The 17,903-nt window shown below is 43.6% G+C and overlaps 1 protein-coding gene across 6 annotated transcripts; it reads left to right on the top strand.

Moving 5' to 3' along the window:
* Window positions 1–7,029: 7,029 nt before the first annotated feature.
* Window positions 7,030–16,483, top strand: LOC117863098 (uncharacterized). Of its 6 annotated transcripts, XM_034746687.2 has the most exons (13): window positions 7,030–7,488; window positions 9,868–12,495; window positions 12,661–12,832; window positions 12,932–13,132; window positions 13,213–13,350; window positions 13,438–14,043; window positions 14,542–14,565; window positions 14,698–15,018; window positions 15,103–15,239; window positions 15,310–15,594; window positions 15,753–15,901; window positions 15,988–16,071; window positions 16,141–16,483. In XM_034746687.2, exons 8-13 carry the CDS (start codon window positions 14,847–14,849, stop codon window positions 16,466–16,468), a joined length of 1,155 nt encoding a protein of 384 aa, XP_034602578.1. In that variant the 5' UTR covers window positions 7,030–7,488; window positions 9,868–12,495; window positions 12,661–12,832; window positions 12,932–13,132; window positions 13,213–13,350; window positions 13,438–14,043; window positions 14,542–14,565; window positions 14,698–14,846; the 3' UTR covers window positions 16,469–16,483. The 6 variants fall into 6 exon arrangements, with proteins under 6 accessions (XP_034602578.1, XP_072151497.1, XP_072151498.1 ...); XM_072295396.1 differs by having other exon boundaries at window positions 13,438–13,749; window positions 13,904–15,018; XM_072295397.1 differs by having other exon boundaries at window positions 14,122–15,018.
* The last annotated feature ends 1,420 nt before the right edge of the window (window positions 16,484–17,903 follow it).

Below are 17,903 nucleotides of genomic sequence, written 5' to 3'. Positions count from 1 at the left end.
TTGAAAATGTGAGGGATGGACCTGAAAATAACCTCCAGACCCGTTTTCAGCCATAAAATCGTGTGCAATAGGTCACGGGAGCTGAAAACAGCGACACCGATCACCGGGGTCGAAGAGGTGAGGGATGGACCGAAGACGTGAAAATAACCTCCGAACCCAATTTTGGCTATGAAAACGTGTACTATAGGTCACGGGAGCGCAAAAAACAGCGATACCGGCGACAAGGGTCGAAAACGTGAGGGATGGACCGAAAATGTGATTAAAAAAATAGCCTCCGAACGCGTTTTTGGCCATGAAAACGTGTGCTATAGGTCACAAGAGCACGAAAACGGCCGCACGGCCACCGTGGTCGAAAACGTGGGGATTGACCGAAGACGAGAAAATAACCTCCAGAGCCGTTTTCGGCCATGATAACGTGTGTTATAGGTCGAAAACGGCCACATCGTCCACAAGGGTGGAAGACGTGGGGGTGGACCGAACACGTGAAAATGGCCTCCGGACCAGTTTTCGGTCATGAAATCGTGTGCTATAAGTCATGGGAGCCCGAAAACGACCACACAGTCCACCAAGGTAAAAAATGTAGGGGACGGATCAAAGACGTGAAAAAAAGCCTCCGAACCCGTTTTCGGCCATGAAAATGTGTGCTATAGGTCACGAGAGCCCGAAAACTACGACACCAAACACCGGGATTGAAAATGTGTGGATGGACCAAAGATGTGAAAATAGCCTTTGGACCCATGGAAGGAACTACTAGGATCTCTAGCTGCAAATCTAGCGGATAAAATACTTAACTGAGAGAGAAGCACCTTGAGAAAAGCTGCTGCGGTGATAGCACCGGCAACGAGGTGACAACGACGACGCTGCAGTGGGTTCATCCCTTCACTTCAGCGCCCTCGATCAGGGTTTGGTATTGTTGCTTCGGCGAACCTTGGGATGCATGTCCTTTCCCTTATATTGGCGCTGCATGGAGGGGGCCACTGCCAGGGATGGCTGGCGCGTCCCCGATCAGGGATCGAGGAGTCCGACTCGGTCGTTGGACCGAGGATCGATACTAACAAATCTGAGCTGCAGAACTAGCTACAGCGATCGAGCAAAAGAAGACTCCAGCCAGCAAAAAACAAGCGGAGATGTATCAAAGCAAATCTGAGCTACAGATGAAGATAACAACAGCTTGTAGTGTATATGCTACAACCGAAAGGAAAAGGTCAGTTCAAGCAATCAAGTGAAAGATGGTGAGAGGTCAGAGGTGTGGCTATTGTCAACTACTGTGCTCCAAGATCTGCAGCGTGGAGGAGCAGTAGTGACGAGCAAGAGCAGGGTCGTGTTGATGGGTGCAACGAGTCGTTGGGCCCGGGGGGCTCTTTCCTCTGCTCTGACGGAAACGGCTTGTGTTTTTTCTCCCGGCACCGGACGAGGGAAGCGCCAATGGGTGAGGCAACTCCGGCGAACCAAGGCGGCGGTGCTCCCTCCGTGGGGACGAGATGCGAGCTGCTCTCGAGTCTGGCCGAGCGAGCCGCGTCCATCCCTGTGCGATAAATTGGTGAGGTCGAGTCGTCAAGCTGAGAGCTAGACGGGCGTCACTGCGTCAAGATCCGTTCTATGGCCACACGGCAACAATTGGGGGCGGGTCCTCCCGGCGATGGATTCTGCAGCAGGCCGCGAGGTCTTGGTTGCGGTGGTGAGTTGGAACAGAAAGCGTGGTTAAATGTCTGGAGTGCTCATCATCTAATTTTTTGTGCTGCAGCAACAAAAGTACAAAAGGACGAAAAGGTGGGAGTTGCCTGGCGAGCAGCAGAGTTGCATCATGCGGGTGACGAGCGAGTTTTTTCGCGTTGTTCCATCTTTGCGGAGGAAAAGGGAGTAGTTGAACCTTGTTTTTTCGTTTTTCTCATAAAATCACATTTTGGGGTAATATAAGGAGATTTTTGGAGTTCCTCTTACAAGTTCTAGATTTCATGTGAATCTAAAATTTCTATTTATTTAAAGACACGCGCGTGTCACACGTGCTGCTAGTATTGAGAAATAAAACAAGAAAAATATTGTTCTATTTCCCAACCCTTTTTATTAAGAAGAAGTAACCCTTCTCCGGATCTTAAAAAACCTCCGAATCCCGACTACGCTGGGAGGGTATTTTTTTTTTAAAAAAACAGCCCGTAAAATCCACGAGGAATCAAATCCGGATCTACTGGTGCGACCATACTGCTCAACTCCTCTAACCAACTCGGCTAGAGGTCCTTTCACATAGGAGGTTAACCTCTTATATTTCAATTAGCACAGGGAAATTAATACTTTGAACTGCCGAAAGAAAGCATGATTTTTTAACGAAACATAGATGCATACGCTCACCTAACGCACGCACATTCAATTCTACAAATATACCCATGCAACTCTACTTCTATGAGCACCTTCGAGAAATTGAGTCTGGCAGATCCTCAAGATTGACAAGGTTACCAATGTCGTCTCTCTATCGACAGATATATTCCTACCACTGAAAGAATATCGCCGGTTAAATTCTAAAATAAATTCATAAAATACGAGGAATATGTCGAGTCGTGAATCCTGACGTGTAGATTCCACCATGGGAACCTTAACAGCTCTACGTTGGCGTAGATTCCACCATGGGAACCTTAACAGCTCTACGTTGAGTTCTAGAAAGAAAGCATGATTTCTTTTAGAGATGTTTTCTGGTATCTTATACTTGGCTATACTAGTATTGGAAAAGGATTAGTATAAAAGCATCCGACGGTTTAGATTAGTTGTATACTACTAAAATCTTCACTAGTCGTATGAGTGGTATAGATGAGTAGTATTGGTGGTATAATTGTATTATGGAGAAAGAATTTTGGATGTTTTTTTAATTAGAGCCTAATCTTATTTGTAAATTGGAATCACAATTATTTCATTGGATTTTGGAATCACACGCAGTTCATTTAGAAATTCGAAATTGGAATTACATTCGCTCCTCTCCCGGTCACGTGCCATGTCCCGGCGGCGTGGGGGGAGTTCTCGGCGGCCACGTCGTGCTTTACCTGAGGCGGGGCCTGCTGGCGGTGCGCGTCACGCCGCCGGAGCAGGACGACGGCGGGTTCCGCGGGATGATGAGGTGGCCACCGTTCGTGGTGTTGGCGCCAGACATGGCGCGGCTCCTGGAGGAGGAGTTGTTCGGCAAGTGGCAGGATGCGCTGCGCCGGTGGCTGTGGGCAGCGAGACCCACCGTGGCGGAGGCCATGGCGTGGCACGAAGGGTGGAAGCGGCTCTAGTCTTGACGCCGGAGCTGCTCGGCGACGAGCGCGTGCGTGTGCCCATCGAAGCCGGCCTCAAAAAGATGAGCCGCGCAGCGCAAGGCCTGGAGAGTTACCGACTGCTACAATTTTGCTCCCCCATGCGGCGCATTGCAGAGGCACCTGCAAGCTTGCCCAACGGTCTCGGCTCTCATCCCATACATCATCAAGACATCTGGTTCATGTCTGCAAAGTCACAACGGGACTCCCTAGCTAGTCTCTTCCAAGACATCAAACTCTTGGCACACCCATACCCACATGGCCTCGTCAGTCGTCACCGTACAAGTGTTGGGCTAGACTTTGGACAGCATCCGGACAGACCCACAATTACAAATAGTGGTATAAGGCATCAGAAAAAAGCTCTTTTTTTAACAAAGCCGGCAGATTAAATTGCATACACACAAATACACACCGTCATCAACTCGTCATTGCGCATAAGGACGACCCCTGAAACCTGCTGCGTTGTATCATTTCTGCAGGTCACTCGCTCGCTCACATCCACGGAGCTACGGTCTACCGGTAGCACGCACGTTGCAGGCCTGCAGGCTGCAGCACGCCACTACCTTCCGGTTCCGCGGAAAACCCTCCGGCGAGCGGCTGCTACGGTCACTTCATTTGTAGCCTTGTAGTCGACAGCACATGACCTCGCTCGCTGCTGCATGACAGCGCCCGCGCCTGGCCGATTGAAGCCAGTAGCAGCGGACGGGACAGCGCCCGCGGAATCAACGCATCCCTCTGTGTACTTGCGAGCATCATGGCATGGGAATGGTCGTGTCAGCCAAATATCCGTCGGATTGGACGTGACGGGCCTCCGTCAGACCTCAAGGGTCGGTCACTCGCGCGCGGTCGCGCCATCCCTCCCTGTCTTCTGGTACGTGCGGACGTGATGGCGATTGGGGTCGGGCGGGCGCGCCTTGCGTGCCTGTGCTGGGGCGGCAGTGGGGTTTGCCGTGGCCGCCTCGCGCCGCATTGGCCGGCAGTCGGGGTGCTATCGTGCATTGTGCAAGCAATTACTTTCGGGAGGAGACAGGGCCAAGAGCACGGTTAGGGCAGTCCTGGCCTAACATTTTTAGAGACACTAACTTTTTAATACAAACACCACTATTTCATACTTGAATTTAATACCACTCATCTCCCGTTATATCTTGGATGGTGTGTAGAAAGTACGTCTCATGTAAGATCTAGTTTTCTTCTCTTTTTTTATTTACTCCCTTGCAATATCATTTTTATTATAGGTGACGGCTTGTTTAATTAGATAGAGTTAAGGCGTGACGGGTCGTGTAGTGCGACCTCTACCACGTGTTTCCAATCTAGTAAAAGTGTAAGGCTGGCATTGGCTGTGGCTTTCAAGTGGCCTTGGTGATGATGTTAGTGAGAAAAAGTTGAGTATGTTTATTTGACTGCACGTACTGTGTCCATTTTAAAAACCATTTGCACCATTACTCGTTTTATTTTATAATATAGAAAGGGAAAAAGCATGTAAAAAAATATACAAAACCAGATATTATTGACCATCCCACTGTTGAAATTGTTCGCATTTGGTAATGTACCCGTGGATGGCTTCAAATGATGTGGCACTCCTTGTTGAGTGCGACCCATTCATTAGCGTCCACCTCACCCATTCTTTTCCTCTTTTCCACTTCTTATGCATAGTCAATAGCGAGGGCGAGGTGAGTTTGGTGAGGTGGTGCTGGCATGGCGGATTATAGGGGTGCGGATGGCGGAGTGGAGGCAGAGTGATGGCAATCAAGCACGATGGTGGTGGATTGAGGTCGCGGGTGGAAGGAAAATAGAGGGGATGGTGAGAAGAGGTAATCACTAGTGTTGGAGGTGGCTTGCCGGCATCCAACCTCCTCAATGACCATGGGAGGAGTAGCGCCAAAGTAGGGCACATTTGTCACAGACCACAGGAATCATAAATTGACAAGCTCAGCAGGCTCCATCCGGGCTAGACCTGATCATGGGCCGCCGACTCGACAAACCCAACCCGACCATGTGACGGGTCGGGCGTGGGTCAAAATTTTTGACCTAGAACCCAAAAAAACTCCAACCCAACCCGAAAATTACACACAAAAACCTGAACCTGACCCGATCCAACCATGTGACGGGTTAGGCGCGGGCTAAAAATTTCAACCCGACAACCTGAAAGAACCCGACCCGACAAATGATCAGGTCTAATCCAGGCTAAGGCCATCACGTACGCCACCGCCACATTGCGCACCACACAGGTTGAAACCACTACACCATGCCACTTGCCTCCATTCCTGGCCGACCAACTTGATGACTCAAACGGCGTGGAAGAGCGGCAGTTGCACGAATTTTGCGTGAGTGAGTGAGAGAGAGGATCTATTATTTTTTTTTCCTATTTTATTTGTTTAACTTGCTAATTTTGTGCCACCTCAACATAAGTGGTCCCGCCATCACTTGCGGTCCATGCATATACCTCTTTTGAAACCAGCTTGATGGCCAAAGTTGTCTGACGTTGATAGTTCAATGTGATGATCAAAATCGGACTCAAGTAAGAGTTGGATGGTCAACATGGACTTCTTTCTACATATGGTTGCTGATCAATTATGCGCCTCAGTTAGAAAGTATAAGGAGAAATTATCATTTTAAGACATGGTATAAGATGTGATTAGTTTTTTAGATGGTGTAATTTAGGATGCACAACACGCGCGCGCATGTGTGCTCATCCATACACACGCCATGAGAGAGATTGGGGAGCCACAACCCCCAATGCGCGTGAAACGCGGGATGTATCTACGCTAGGAAGATCCGAGGCAGCAGCGAGGCCTAGGGGAGTTGAACTCTTGACCGTCCGCTTGCCCTCAAATTTTAAAACCACCGGTAACTGTCTCGAGCTATTTTTTCTATGTCACTGACCAGTATAGTATGCAATGATCACTACTATAGATGGCTTAATGGATGGCCGGCACTACCCACCACTGGCACTATTCGGTCCGGCACTATTAATCACTGTACTATTAGGCACTATTGCCTAATCGTGTCAGGTCATCACACCGAGATACTACACTATGCCACTTTCATAGTGTCGTACTAGCACTATAGACCTGACGTCCCATCGTGCCCGAGCTGACCCTAACACTATGCATCCACTCATTCAACTCAAAACTTCATCAATTTCATCGCAAATTCATACAAACATACAACAATTCATCCATTTCATCATAAACTCATATATAGATAGACCAATTCCACAATAAACTCATATAGAGATATATACATTTCATCAAACAGTATAATATACATCTATTTTAATACACTATTGGTCAGGGTAATCGTGCCACTTAGTGCCTAGCCAAAAATCGTGCCGTGCCTGGGCCGGCACATATGGTTGCCCAGCACTACATTACGCATAGGGCCGTGCCGACCCAGACACTATTGCCATAGTGGCAGGTTGTGTTATTGCCATGCTTTTTAGGGTCATGCTTCGGCCCGCCCGGTGGGTCTGGCCCATCTAGCCATCTATAATCAGTAGATACCACCCTAGCGCTATTAACCACTAGTCGTTGTGCTCATCATTATATATGGATAAAATGAAGTTGGAAATTTTTTTTAACTGAACTCTCGGATTACTGTTACCAATGCAGAACCAGAACTGCTAAACCATTCGGCTTAACCATGGCTGCATTTGTCCTACGGGACACTGACACATGCCCGGATAGTTGGTGCGTTGAATTTGATTAATGCAAAGGTGGCAGGTACGTACAAGCTGGGGTTAGCCTTTTTGCCCCTAGGGTTCCGGATTTCTGCGTCGCCCATCACCTTGTTCAAAATGGCAAAGAGCGGAGCGCCCTCATAACTCAATCCTTTCGCTTCGCCTTTTAACCGATCCCTTCTTCCACTTACTTGATCGCCTCACTTCCTCTCCCCATCCAACACGCCTGGCTTGGCTTCGCTCCGTCGGCGATCGGGCGTGAGGAACTTGCGCGGGTGCCGGTGGGTGGTAAACGACGGCGGGGTAGAAGGTTGCTTGCCGCCGCTGGCCTTGGAAGGTTTGGGCGCCAAGGGGGAGGGACGGGTGGAGCTGAGCCGGATCAAGAACAAGATCAATCGACCTTCGACAAGCGCCACAGCAGCCTCCTTAAGAAGAAGGCAACCAGATCTCCGTCCTGATCTGCGACGTGGGGCGCTCATCTTCTCCAACCGCGCGCGGCAAGCTCTACGAGTTCTTCAACGCAAAGAGGTATAAGCACAACCAACACAGAGCATATACACTAGCTAGCATGCACGAACACTATCCCAAGGGCTCAGATCTTCGCGGATCTGGGACCTCAGGATGGCGCCGGGTTCGTCTTGGTGAGAGCTTCGGCGTTTTTGGCGTAAGTCTTGCGGGGACATGGGTGAGACGGAGTGGATCTGTGTTACAAAAGAACGTCCTTTTTGAGCTGATGGTGATCTGATCTGATGCTTTCTTGAGGGTTAGTAATTTGATGGATTTCTCATGGAATTAGTTTGGGGTTTCTCGGTGGCATGTGAGGTGTGTTGTTTTTCTAGATCTGCTGGTTGTGTTTGTCTTCTGGGTGGCGCGCTTCCTATTTCCTTAAACTAATTGGCTGTTTGCTTGCTAGCTAGAGACTTTAATTTAAGCATAAATAAGAATACGTTAAGGATCCTTGTTTTCCCTCCTGCGTGACATATTTTCCTTAGGGGATTTTCCCATCTTGCTCAGATTTTCCCATCTTGTACTTATCTGACAATCAGTTTCTAATTAATGCTCTTCAGTTCTCATCTTTCCCTTGTCAAATGGTAGTACCCTTTCATTCGAACATTTTTTTCTACTCTTTAACAAACTAGCTTCATGTGTAATCATAATGATTTTATATGAAACATATGTTAAATACATAAGCTATCTTTAATTTAACAAATTAGCATCATTTAATTTCTAGCTCTGATCACATTCATTAGCCATACCATATATCATTGAGATAATGATGTGGAGTAAGTAAGTTTTACCCTGAGTCGTTGTCCTAGATGAAAGTCATGGATCCTCTCTTATTTAATTAACTAGTATGTTACTATCCTATTATCACTGCATGTGGAACTTGTGAAGTGATATTCTATTTTTATCGAGAATATGTCCTATTATCCACTGCTGCTATTTGCTAGATCAAAAGGCACTTAGTGTACTAGTTTGTTTCCTTAGATCTTTGCACTGAGTACCTCTTATTTTTCCAGTTAATGTGAAGGCAATTTTGCAAGGTTGGAATTTTGCAGCAGTGAGTTTCTATTCTTGATTTTCAAAATCCTTTGTGCGCATAGGGCTGTGGCAACACTCCTCACTGGACCTCAGCATGATTTCTAGGTTATATAAAGTGAAAGATTAATGCGACACAATACAAACGATAAGCACATTTTGTCCAAAAACCGGTATCAACACATTTAGCAAGCACTGAACCTATATTGTATGTAGGTGCAGCCTTTTGGCTGTCATATACAATGGAAATAGCAGGGTTGTTAGATACGCCATCGACGGGGTCACTAAGTAGTGCTAGGTCAGAGGCCTTATTAGCAGATGCGTCAGTAGATAATCCATCTCATATCTAGTAACATCGGCATGAATCTTGAGGTAGTTGGGTGCTTATGCGGTCGGATGATCGCATGGGCAGTGGGCCATATGTGCACAAAAATCTGCACACCTTGATTCTTTTATTTCATGATGAAGTGATCTCTATCGAAATGTATGTATGCTATGTATATACGCAATTGACCATTTTGCATTATTTGCATGACAGGTAATATTTTCTTTGTTACAAATAGTAGATAGACCCTACTAGCAAAGAGGCTAGGAGAAATTACATAACCAGGCATCGAGAATGGGCTTCAAGGACTATGAGTTAACCATTTAAATTCCTCTTTGAAAAGGACATTCCACCTAGCTAGATATAGAAATCCAGTATAAAAATGATGAAGTAGCACCAGGTGCTCGAACAAGCCACAACGATGGCTTCCCTGGAAGACTTCAATCCAAAATTATTCGTGGCTTTGATCACCATATCTGTGGGCTTCAAAAGTCCCAATTAATACCAATCAGTCCCCCAACACATATGACTGGAAGGATAGACAAAAAAATAGGTGTAACATTGCCTGCTTAGGGCTTCTATACTTAAAGACGCAGCCATAATCACCAAGAGCCTTGTTCTTTCTTCACTACAAGGTTCTTGTGTACAATCTGCCACGTAAGAAGAGCTAGAAAAAGAACTTATGTTGAGGTACAACCCCTGAAGATAGACACCAATATAATATTATAGAGGCTAAATTAGTAAATCCAGAACTCATAATTAAATGGAAACAAAGTTAAAACAGGTAGCTTAATTAATGGCAACAAAGATGCTACTAGTAGTTAAATATAGTCGTCCTCTCTCTGGTGATCTCAAATAGGTTTGCCTTAAGTCGATATTGTTTATCATGAACAGCAGTTTCACAAAATAATATTTTTTAAAGCAATATCTTTTGTAGAGATCCGTGGTCAAAGTTGTGTCTTGTAGTCTATGTCAATGTCCTAAATATGTATTTGTGATCGTGGAGAGTATATGACTTCTTGGATTTTTATTGGCAATTACAGGAACTTTCTTGGTGAAGATAGATCTCAGTCAGTTGGAATCAAGAAGAGAGGAGAGGAAGACCTGAAGATTGGAAGCTGGTTGTGCTGAAGCTGCTTCCATGGCTGCCAATGGTTCGTCACGTGGTACGTCTCTTCAACAATATATGGTGTTCATGCCACCTACAACCAGACTGTTATTTGTTAAACTTTAAAGGCAGCCCAGCGCAACTGAGCCACATGGACTAGAATTTGAATAATGTTTTTTTTCTCCTAACAGAATTTATTAATGCTAATTAATGTGATACTTTCTTAGGGAAAAAAGTAGTGATATGATATTTTCTAGAGAAAACAATGATATGATATCTCCAAAAAGATCACTTCCCCTCGTATGTAGATTTCCTTTATGGATTCACACAAGAGAAACACCACAAACTTGAGGAATCAACAGTTCCATTCCGTGAATGTGTAGTGAGGATCATTAGAGTAAACAAATGGCATGAAGTTGTTGCAGTTGGCACTACTTTTCGTGTGTACAATGTTAACAGGAAGAGTTTATTTCGGACCTGTGACCGTAATTTTGGAAAAATTAAATGTGGAGAGTTGATTAGGTTGTATGGCAGAGACGATAAAAATTACCCAGTTGCAAAGATACTTGCGCGAAATCATCATGAAAAACATGACCTTTTTTATTTTCGGTTGAGTCAGTGCCTGAAGTCAAATGTCTCGAGTTTTCTACTGATCAAGTATTCAGGAAAGATTAGGTTATAATACTTGGTTATGTCAGCCTAACCCTTCCAATTGGCGGTAAATTGGAGAGTCTAGTACTGGTTAGAGATCCAGCATCTCTTACTGGTGTTATTGTGTAAGTAGACACATGCAAGTTTTTTTCATTATCAATCTTACTTCCCTCACGCATAGCTTTTGTATGAAAATTCATCGTTTGGATTTATTTTGTTCTTTTTATGAACCGTACTGATCCAATCATAGATGAGGCCAATGAGGATCATGAGAAAATTTTTGTTAGCTGTGAGGCAACAGTAGGTGCATCAGGGTCCCTTTGCTCAAGATTTATAAAGTAATTGGGGTGAATCTAGCAGCAAATAAGGATTGGAGAGAGGCTGTTTAATCTAAGACAGTATTGCAAGTACTGAGAGGATGGGTTGGAGTGGACAATTTAAGTTGTAATATTTTGTTTTTGTAGTTTTCAGAGTGTGAATCTTTTACCATTAATTTATGTTTTATTCTAATTTAGAATTAAAAAATATAATCACTTTTGAGCTCCAACAAAAAGTATGTGCATGTACTTTCTAGGTCACAAATAGTCATGAGCTCAAAAGTGATTATATTTTTCAATTATAAATTAGAATAAAACACAAATTAATGGCAAAAAATTCACACACTGAAAACTACAAAAACAAAATATTACAACTTACATTGTCCACTCCAACGCATCCTCTCAGTAGTTGCAATACTGTCTTAGATGAACAGCCTCTCTCCAATCCTTATTTGCTGCTAGATTCACCCCAATTACTTTATCAATCTTGAGCAAAGGGGACCCTGATGCAACTGCTGTTGCCTCACAGCTAACAAAAATTTTCTCATTATCCTCATTGACCTTATCTATGATTGGATCAGTACGGTTCATGAAAAGAACAAAATAAATCCAAATGATGAATTTTCATACAAAAGCTATGCGTGAGGGAAGTAAGATTGATAATGAAAAAACTTCATGTGTTTACTTACACAATAACACCAGTAAGAGATGTTGGATCTCTAACCAGTACCAGACTCTCCAGTTTACGACCAATTGGAAGGGTTGGGCTGACATAACCAAGTATTATAACCTAGTCTTTCCTGAATACTTCATCAGTAGAGAACTCGAGACATTTGACTTCAGGCACTGACTCAACCGAAAATAACAAAAGGTCATGTTTTTCATGATAACTTCGCGCAAGTATCTTTGCAACTGGGTAATTTTTATCGTCTCTGTCATACAACCTAATCACCTCTCCACGTTTAATTTTTCCAAAATTATGGTCACAGGTCAGAAATAAACTCCTCCTGTTACCATTGTACACACGAAAAGCAGTGACAACTGCAGCAACTTCACGCTGTTTGTTTACTCTGATGATCCTCACTACACATTCACAGAATGGAACTGTTGATTCCTCAAGTTTTTGGTGTTCCTCTTGTGTCAATCCATAAAGAAAATCTACATACGAGGGGAAGTGATCTTTTAAGAGATATCATATCATTGTTTTCTCTAGAAAATATCACATCACTGCTTTTTTCCCCAAGAAAGTATCACATTAATTAGCATCAATAAATTCTGTTGGGAGAAAAAAAACACTATCCAAATTCTAGTCCGTGTAGCTCAGTTGCGTTGGGCTGCCTTTAAAGTTTAACAAATAACAGTCTGATTGTAGGTGGCATGAACACCATATATTGTTGAAGACACGTACCACGTGACGAACAAGTAGCAGCCATGGAAGCAGCTTCAGCACAACCAGCTTCCAATCTTCATGTCTTCATTTTGGATTGAAGTCTTCAAGGGAAGCCATTAATGGCTTGATGGAGTGCTAGGTCGAGATAGTTGGATTCTAGTGGTATTTTTGCATGGACAAAAAATAATCGCACGTGAGCTCTAAGGTTCTCTATATTTTCCCCCATCAAATTACACGCCATTTACTCTTTTATCAGTGAACACGATAAAATAAAAGCTAGCAAGGTTTCCAATTGATGTGGGCCATGATGACTAATCTTACAATGAGGCCTTCATTGCTCTACTAAGGTTTTGTATTGACTCTGCTTCAGGACTGCAAAGGAACTTAAACACAAGGGGCGGGTTGAGAGAGGTGGGGCTAAGAAAATAACATCCACAAATAGAAGGTTCAAACTCCAGACGCTATTGCATTCAAGTGGCAGTGATGGCCCAAAGCGCTCAGTTCCAAAAGGCATAAGCCGTGGCATAAAAAAATGTGGAAAAGTGAGTAATTGATTTTGAATTTGCTGCTTCTTCCTTTTCCTTGCACGTATGTCTTTAATAGAACAGTAACAGTTTTAGTGTTTCATATATGTTATTTAGTTCATGCGAGCAGGGCTGCGTTGGCTGATTTTGAAAAGAAATTATGTGATATTGAGGAGCAACGATTTGGCACATTACCCGATCGAGAAATTTCAAGCATTCCCTTTGAAGAGAAACCATTTGGTGATGAAATTGCACGTGACCATGAAATTTGTCGATTCAGTATTGTCTCAATTGCCTTGTTTGATGGTGATTGTTTTGGTATGCTTACAATGTTTTCTAATTTGTATTTAGGTATTTTGCTGTCACCTGTTAATGATTTAAATCATGATCTTGTGCAGGTGAAAACATGTTGTTTTGTATGCTCTGGGATAGCTCTACCACGTGGGACTGCTCGACTAGACCTAACAAGATTTGTCACTTCAGCATATTTGGTCAGAGTATTCAATGAGAGAAGGAATAGAGATGATAAATTGAGGGTCAGTGTTGCTGATCATAGCGTCCTCCATTTTGGTATGTTTATTGAAGCTAATTGTTCTCTGTTGATCTACTGCTTTTATCACTAGGTTCAAGTCCGCCTTCCTGATGGTACAACTACCAATGGTCTTTTGGGACTATATGATCACGATATTGCTATTGTCACCACCTAGATGTCTGTCCTGTAGATCTCAATATTGATGACTGTCCTGATGGTCTTCATCATGCACGAGCTGTTGGGCGTTGGTCTTCATCATGCACGAGCTGTTGGGCGTGCCTTTGAGTCAGGCCGTTTGATGGCCATGCCTGTCTCTCTATCAAACCGCATTGTCGTTTCCGATAGGCTTTCTGTTTCAGATAAGTTTTTTATTTCAGATAGTCAAGGTCAAGGTTATACGGAGGTATGTTGTTGATTTACTTTTACTTTTTGGCATGACGGAAAGCCTGAAACAAATATTTGCATTATGGTGTATCTGTGGTCTAATGTATCACTACATGCATCCAGGTAAAATGTATTTTTCCTTCATAAACTGTACCACTTTGCTTTTGTTCTAGGCTGCGCTTGGAGGGCCACTTGTAGGACATGACTGGATATTTGATGGGATGGTCATTGATCTTGTTGAGTATGGTGGAGCAGCCTGTATCACAGAACGAGAATTTCTTTGTACACGCTTGAAGCTACTTCTGGCATGCAAGTATGTCTTTAGAAGTACCAGTATTTGTGAGCTATATCTTCCCCAGTTAGCTAATTTATATTTATTACCCTTTTCTAGTGTTATAAGTGTTGGAGCCTTTGTGGATGTTCACTCCATAATCTGCCGGTTGGAAGCAAATTGATTCTTGCTACCATCTGGTGGAGACCTGCATCAGTGCTGTCTCCTGTTGCTAATTTAGTGCTCGTCCTTAATTTTTAAGCTAGTGTTGTGTCTGAATGCAAAAGAGCTGAAACCTTCATTCAGATGATATGGACAATGCTATAGTTGTGGCATATGAATCTGCTCACGCTTGCGATGTCTTTCGCTTAATATGTATGTGTCTGTTAGCCTTTTTTTTCTATACCTTGATTCCTTTCATGTGTTGGTATACTCTTATTGCTGTTGGTTAGTGCCATTGTTTTATTCACGAGAACAACTCTAATGTTATCTGTTGCAATCCTAAAAAACTCCGCTCGCGTGATTATTCACTGCCTTCAGGTGTATCAAGCATAATCCCTTCAGGTGTGAATCATTTGCAAGCCATCATTGTAAATGTTACCTATTGAATATGTGTTGTCATACTTATCGTCCAAAATATTATGTGTTATCATACTTATCGTCGGAGTACTAATATTTATCACCTTGTTGTATCAGGATTCATGAAAACTATTTACCGATTAAGATCTTTTGGTTATCCAATGCCGCCACCACTTGTACTTGAATGTAAGTTCTTTGTTTTTGATATTTTGGATGCCGCATGTGCTCTTCTTTATAACTAACATCTGATCATGGTTTTTTAACCAATGAATGGGCGGTTGCTTAATCAATTCGAAGAACGTTTTGGTGAATTACGTGCTTGGAAAGGGTATCCTTTTGGTGCTCCACACCAAATTTTGGAGCGTGTCTGGGATCAACTCGAAGGAGGAGTTGTGGCAAATATATCCCGTCGTGTTGTCGCACTAGCTTCTTTCAATGGTGATTTTCAAAGTTGTGCACTCATTACTTTTCTGTGCTAGTAATTTGGTCTTCACTAACAATGATTGAAATTATTGTGTGTAGGGTATGTGAGGTCTTTTGCTTGCACAGGGTTACTTATAAAGTGGTGCAGAAGCAGAGCCACACACACTGTTGTCCTGACTTCTGCCAGTTTGGTTAGAAGTCATCTTAATGAAGACGACATTGATGAGAATTTGAGGGTTGGTGCTCCTATCACTTTGGTGTTTAAGTTATATATATGGTGGTTAGCTGAGCTCACTATCATTGTAGATTGAGGTGTTTCTCCCACCGAATCAGCGTTGTGATGGGACATTGGAATTGTATGACTTGCACTGCAATATTGCTATTGTCAGCATCAAGAAGGGTTTTAACTCTATTCATCCAGAAGACGTATTTAATAAAGGAAAGCAAAAGTTATCTATAAAGGTAGTAGCTGTAGGGCGTGACACTATACATGAACTATTAATGGGCACAATTCGTGAAGTGAAATTTAGTAACAAGGATTGCAAACTTGATTGCAAAGATCTTCACTGGTCCACTTGTAAAATCAAGAAGGTGAGTGTTGAATTTCTTTCACTTTGGTTTCAGGCTAGCCTATTTATTAAGTTGTTGCATTATATTCTGAGTTCTCTGTTTAATCACAATTTGTTCACTTAACATTTCAGGAATTAAAGTTTTTTCGGTAACATTTGCCCCCTTTTTTTGGATACTAGGTTGGGATTGGTGGACCCCTTATTGATTTTGATGGGAGTTTTGTTGGCATGAACTTTTATGATGAAAGCAGTGCAACTCCTTTCCTTCCAAGGAGCAAGGTCGTCCATGCTTTAAGAAGTGCGTATAATTCAATATTACCGTTAGAAAGGTAGGTATTTATTTTTCTATTATATGTCTCAGTTCTATGCATATTAGTCTATGAACTTACATTGGAAAAAATATGTTGGATGACAGGGGATGCAATCCTAGGGCCATAAATGTTGTCAGCAGAGGCAGGAAGACACAGGTTTCAAAAAAAAGAGGCAGGAAGACAAACGAGTAATATTTGTTCTGTTTTCTATGTTTGTGGCTTAAACTACTTTATTCAACAACTAACCTACATTGCAGGGAAATATTTTGGATGATAGGTGGCCAGTGTCCAAGCCATACTGGTCCCATGGTGCCCTTGATGTGGATATGTATGATGTCCCTAAGCACACTGGAAGGACTTTTCTATAGACCTTGTTCTTCTATTAATGCATTAAGTTATATTAGTATTATGGTGCACTTGATGTGGATTTGTATGATGTACCTAAGCTTACTGGGAAGACTATCAATCGGATGTAATGTAAGTGTGGAACTATCAGTGCTATCTTTGCCCTTTCGACTAAAACATATGCAAGTTGTACTGGTTACCACAGTAGTCCATTACTATTGCAAATTGCACATTTGCTAAAATGTTTGACTTGAACAAAATGTGTTTCATTGACCACAAGTTGACTAGTTCTATTTTATTTGAGATGGGGCATTTATTTACGCACTCAGCTCAAAACAAGATGTGGATCTGCTTTCATTTCACCAATGTTTGCCGGAACTTGAGATTGCTTTATCTATGCCCCGGAGCTACTGAAACATTTGACTGGAGCAAAATGGTCTTAGTTGATCACAAATTTTACCTGGCTTGTTTTCTTTGAAATGGGGGTTTCGTTGCACTCTGCTCACACGGTATGTAGAAAATTAGAACGTTGCTCTCTGCTCACACAATGTGAAGCAAATCAAAACCTTGATGTGCACTTCTCACCATGCACTCCGATTCCATCACCAGTTTGTTTCCTTCTTCTCTTCCTTTAGGCTTTGTTCGTTTAATCCCTCCCGATTATCTCCAACACTCTTCAAAGCCCTAAGGCATCTGTTTGGACCTTGGATTTTGAGGGGTTTGGATCTTCCTTGGATTTCTCTGATTTGCATATGAATTTCTACCCATTCGAGGTCTGCACATATGCAATGAACTTAGGGTTTCAACTCTTCCACGAGACCACGATATCTTATAAAGGTAGAACAGTTACCAAACAAATACAAGAGCCTGTTTGTTTTGTTGGAATTAAGCTGAATTGGAATTAGTTTCTTGGACTATCCTATTTGGTAGCACCTAGAATTGGAAATGAACTTTCCAACACTTTCCACAGCCCGAATTGCTAGCCTGCCTCACATTCCCTACCTAAAAATTGGAAACCAATTCCATCCGCCTCATCCCGACTCGTGTCCTATCCCCGACCCCCAGCCGCTACCCCTCGACACGTTTTGCCGCGTCGCCGTCAGCGTCCTTCTCACTCCTCCACTCCACCCGCCGGATCTTCCTCGCATCGAGCACGGAAAGCCAGCGGCCCTCACCTCTGTCGCAAACCACACCGTGCATCTCCATCCTCTTTCTGCCACCGGATCCAGATGACGCAGGCCTCCGCTGAGGTGAGTGCCCCTCTTCCCCTTCTTCTTCCTTCCCCCCTTCCCACGCGATGTCCCCTGCTCCGTTCCTCCTATTTGTGCGGCACCTGCAGACCACCCTAGCCTCCCTTGGCCATAGCTGCCGCGTGCGCCTCATCCCGGTCCGGCCAACCCTGGCGCTCGTCCTGCCTCCCAGACGTCCGCCCCCGCCGCGTGTTGCGTCTGCATCAGCCGAGCTGAGCACCGAGCCTATGTCCGCTACGTACTTCTGTTGACTAACAATCTGTTACTCCAATCACGCACCTCTTCAGTTATACTATTATCAACTATTGGATTGACAGGGGGTATATGGTAGTAGTATGGATAAGCAGTCTGCATATCAAAATCCTTGGAGCAATGGACAGCCAAAAATAGCATATGTATCAGATTGATCTTTGCATAGACTATAC

The sequence above is a fragment of the Setaria viridis genome, chromosome 7 (assembly GCF_005286985.2).
Source record: "Setaria viridis chromosome 7, Setaria_viridis_v4.0, whole genome shotgun sequence".
In the NCBI taxonomy this organism is placed as follows: domain Eukaryota; kingdom Viridiplantae; phylum Streptophyta; class Magnoliopsida; order Poales; family Poaceae; genus Setaria; species Setaria viridis.
Note: the sequence above shows the minus strand (reverse complement) of the source record. Positions and strands in the feature narration are given on the sequence as shown.

Excerpts from the sequence above, each read along its gene's own strand:
- LOC117863098 (XM_072295396.1), top strand. The coding sequence starts at position 14,847 with ATGAATGGGCGGTTGCTTAATCAATTCGAAGAACGTTTTGGTGAATTA. Across the intron at positions 15,019-15,102 it reads CGCACTAGCTTCTTTCAATG|GGTATGTGAGGTCTTTTGCT; the intron begins GTGATTTTCAAA and ends TATTGTGTGTAG. Across the intron at positions 15,595-15,752 it reads CCACTTGTAAAATCAAGAAG|GTTGGGATTGGTGGACCCCT; the intron begins GTGAGTGTTGAA and ends TTTGGATACTAG.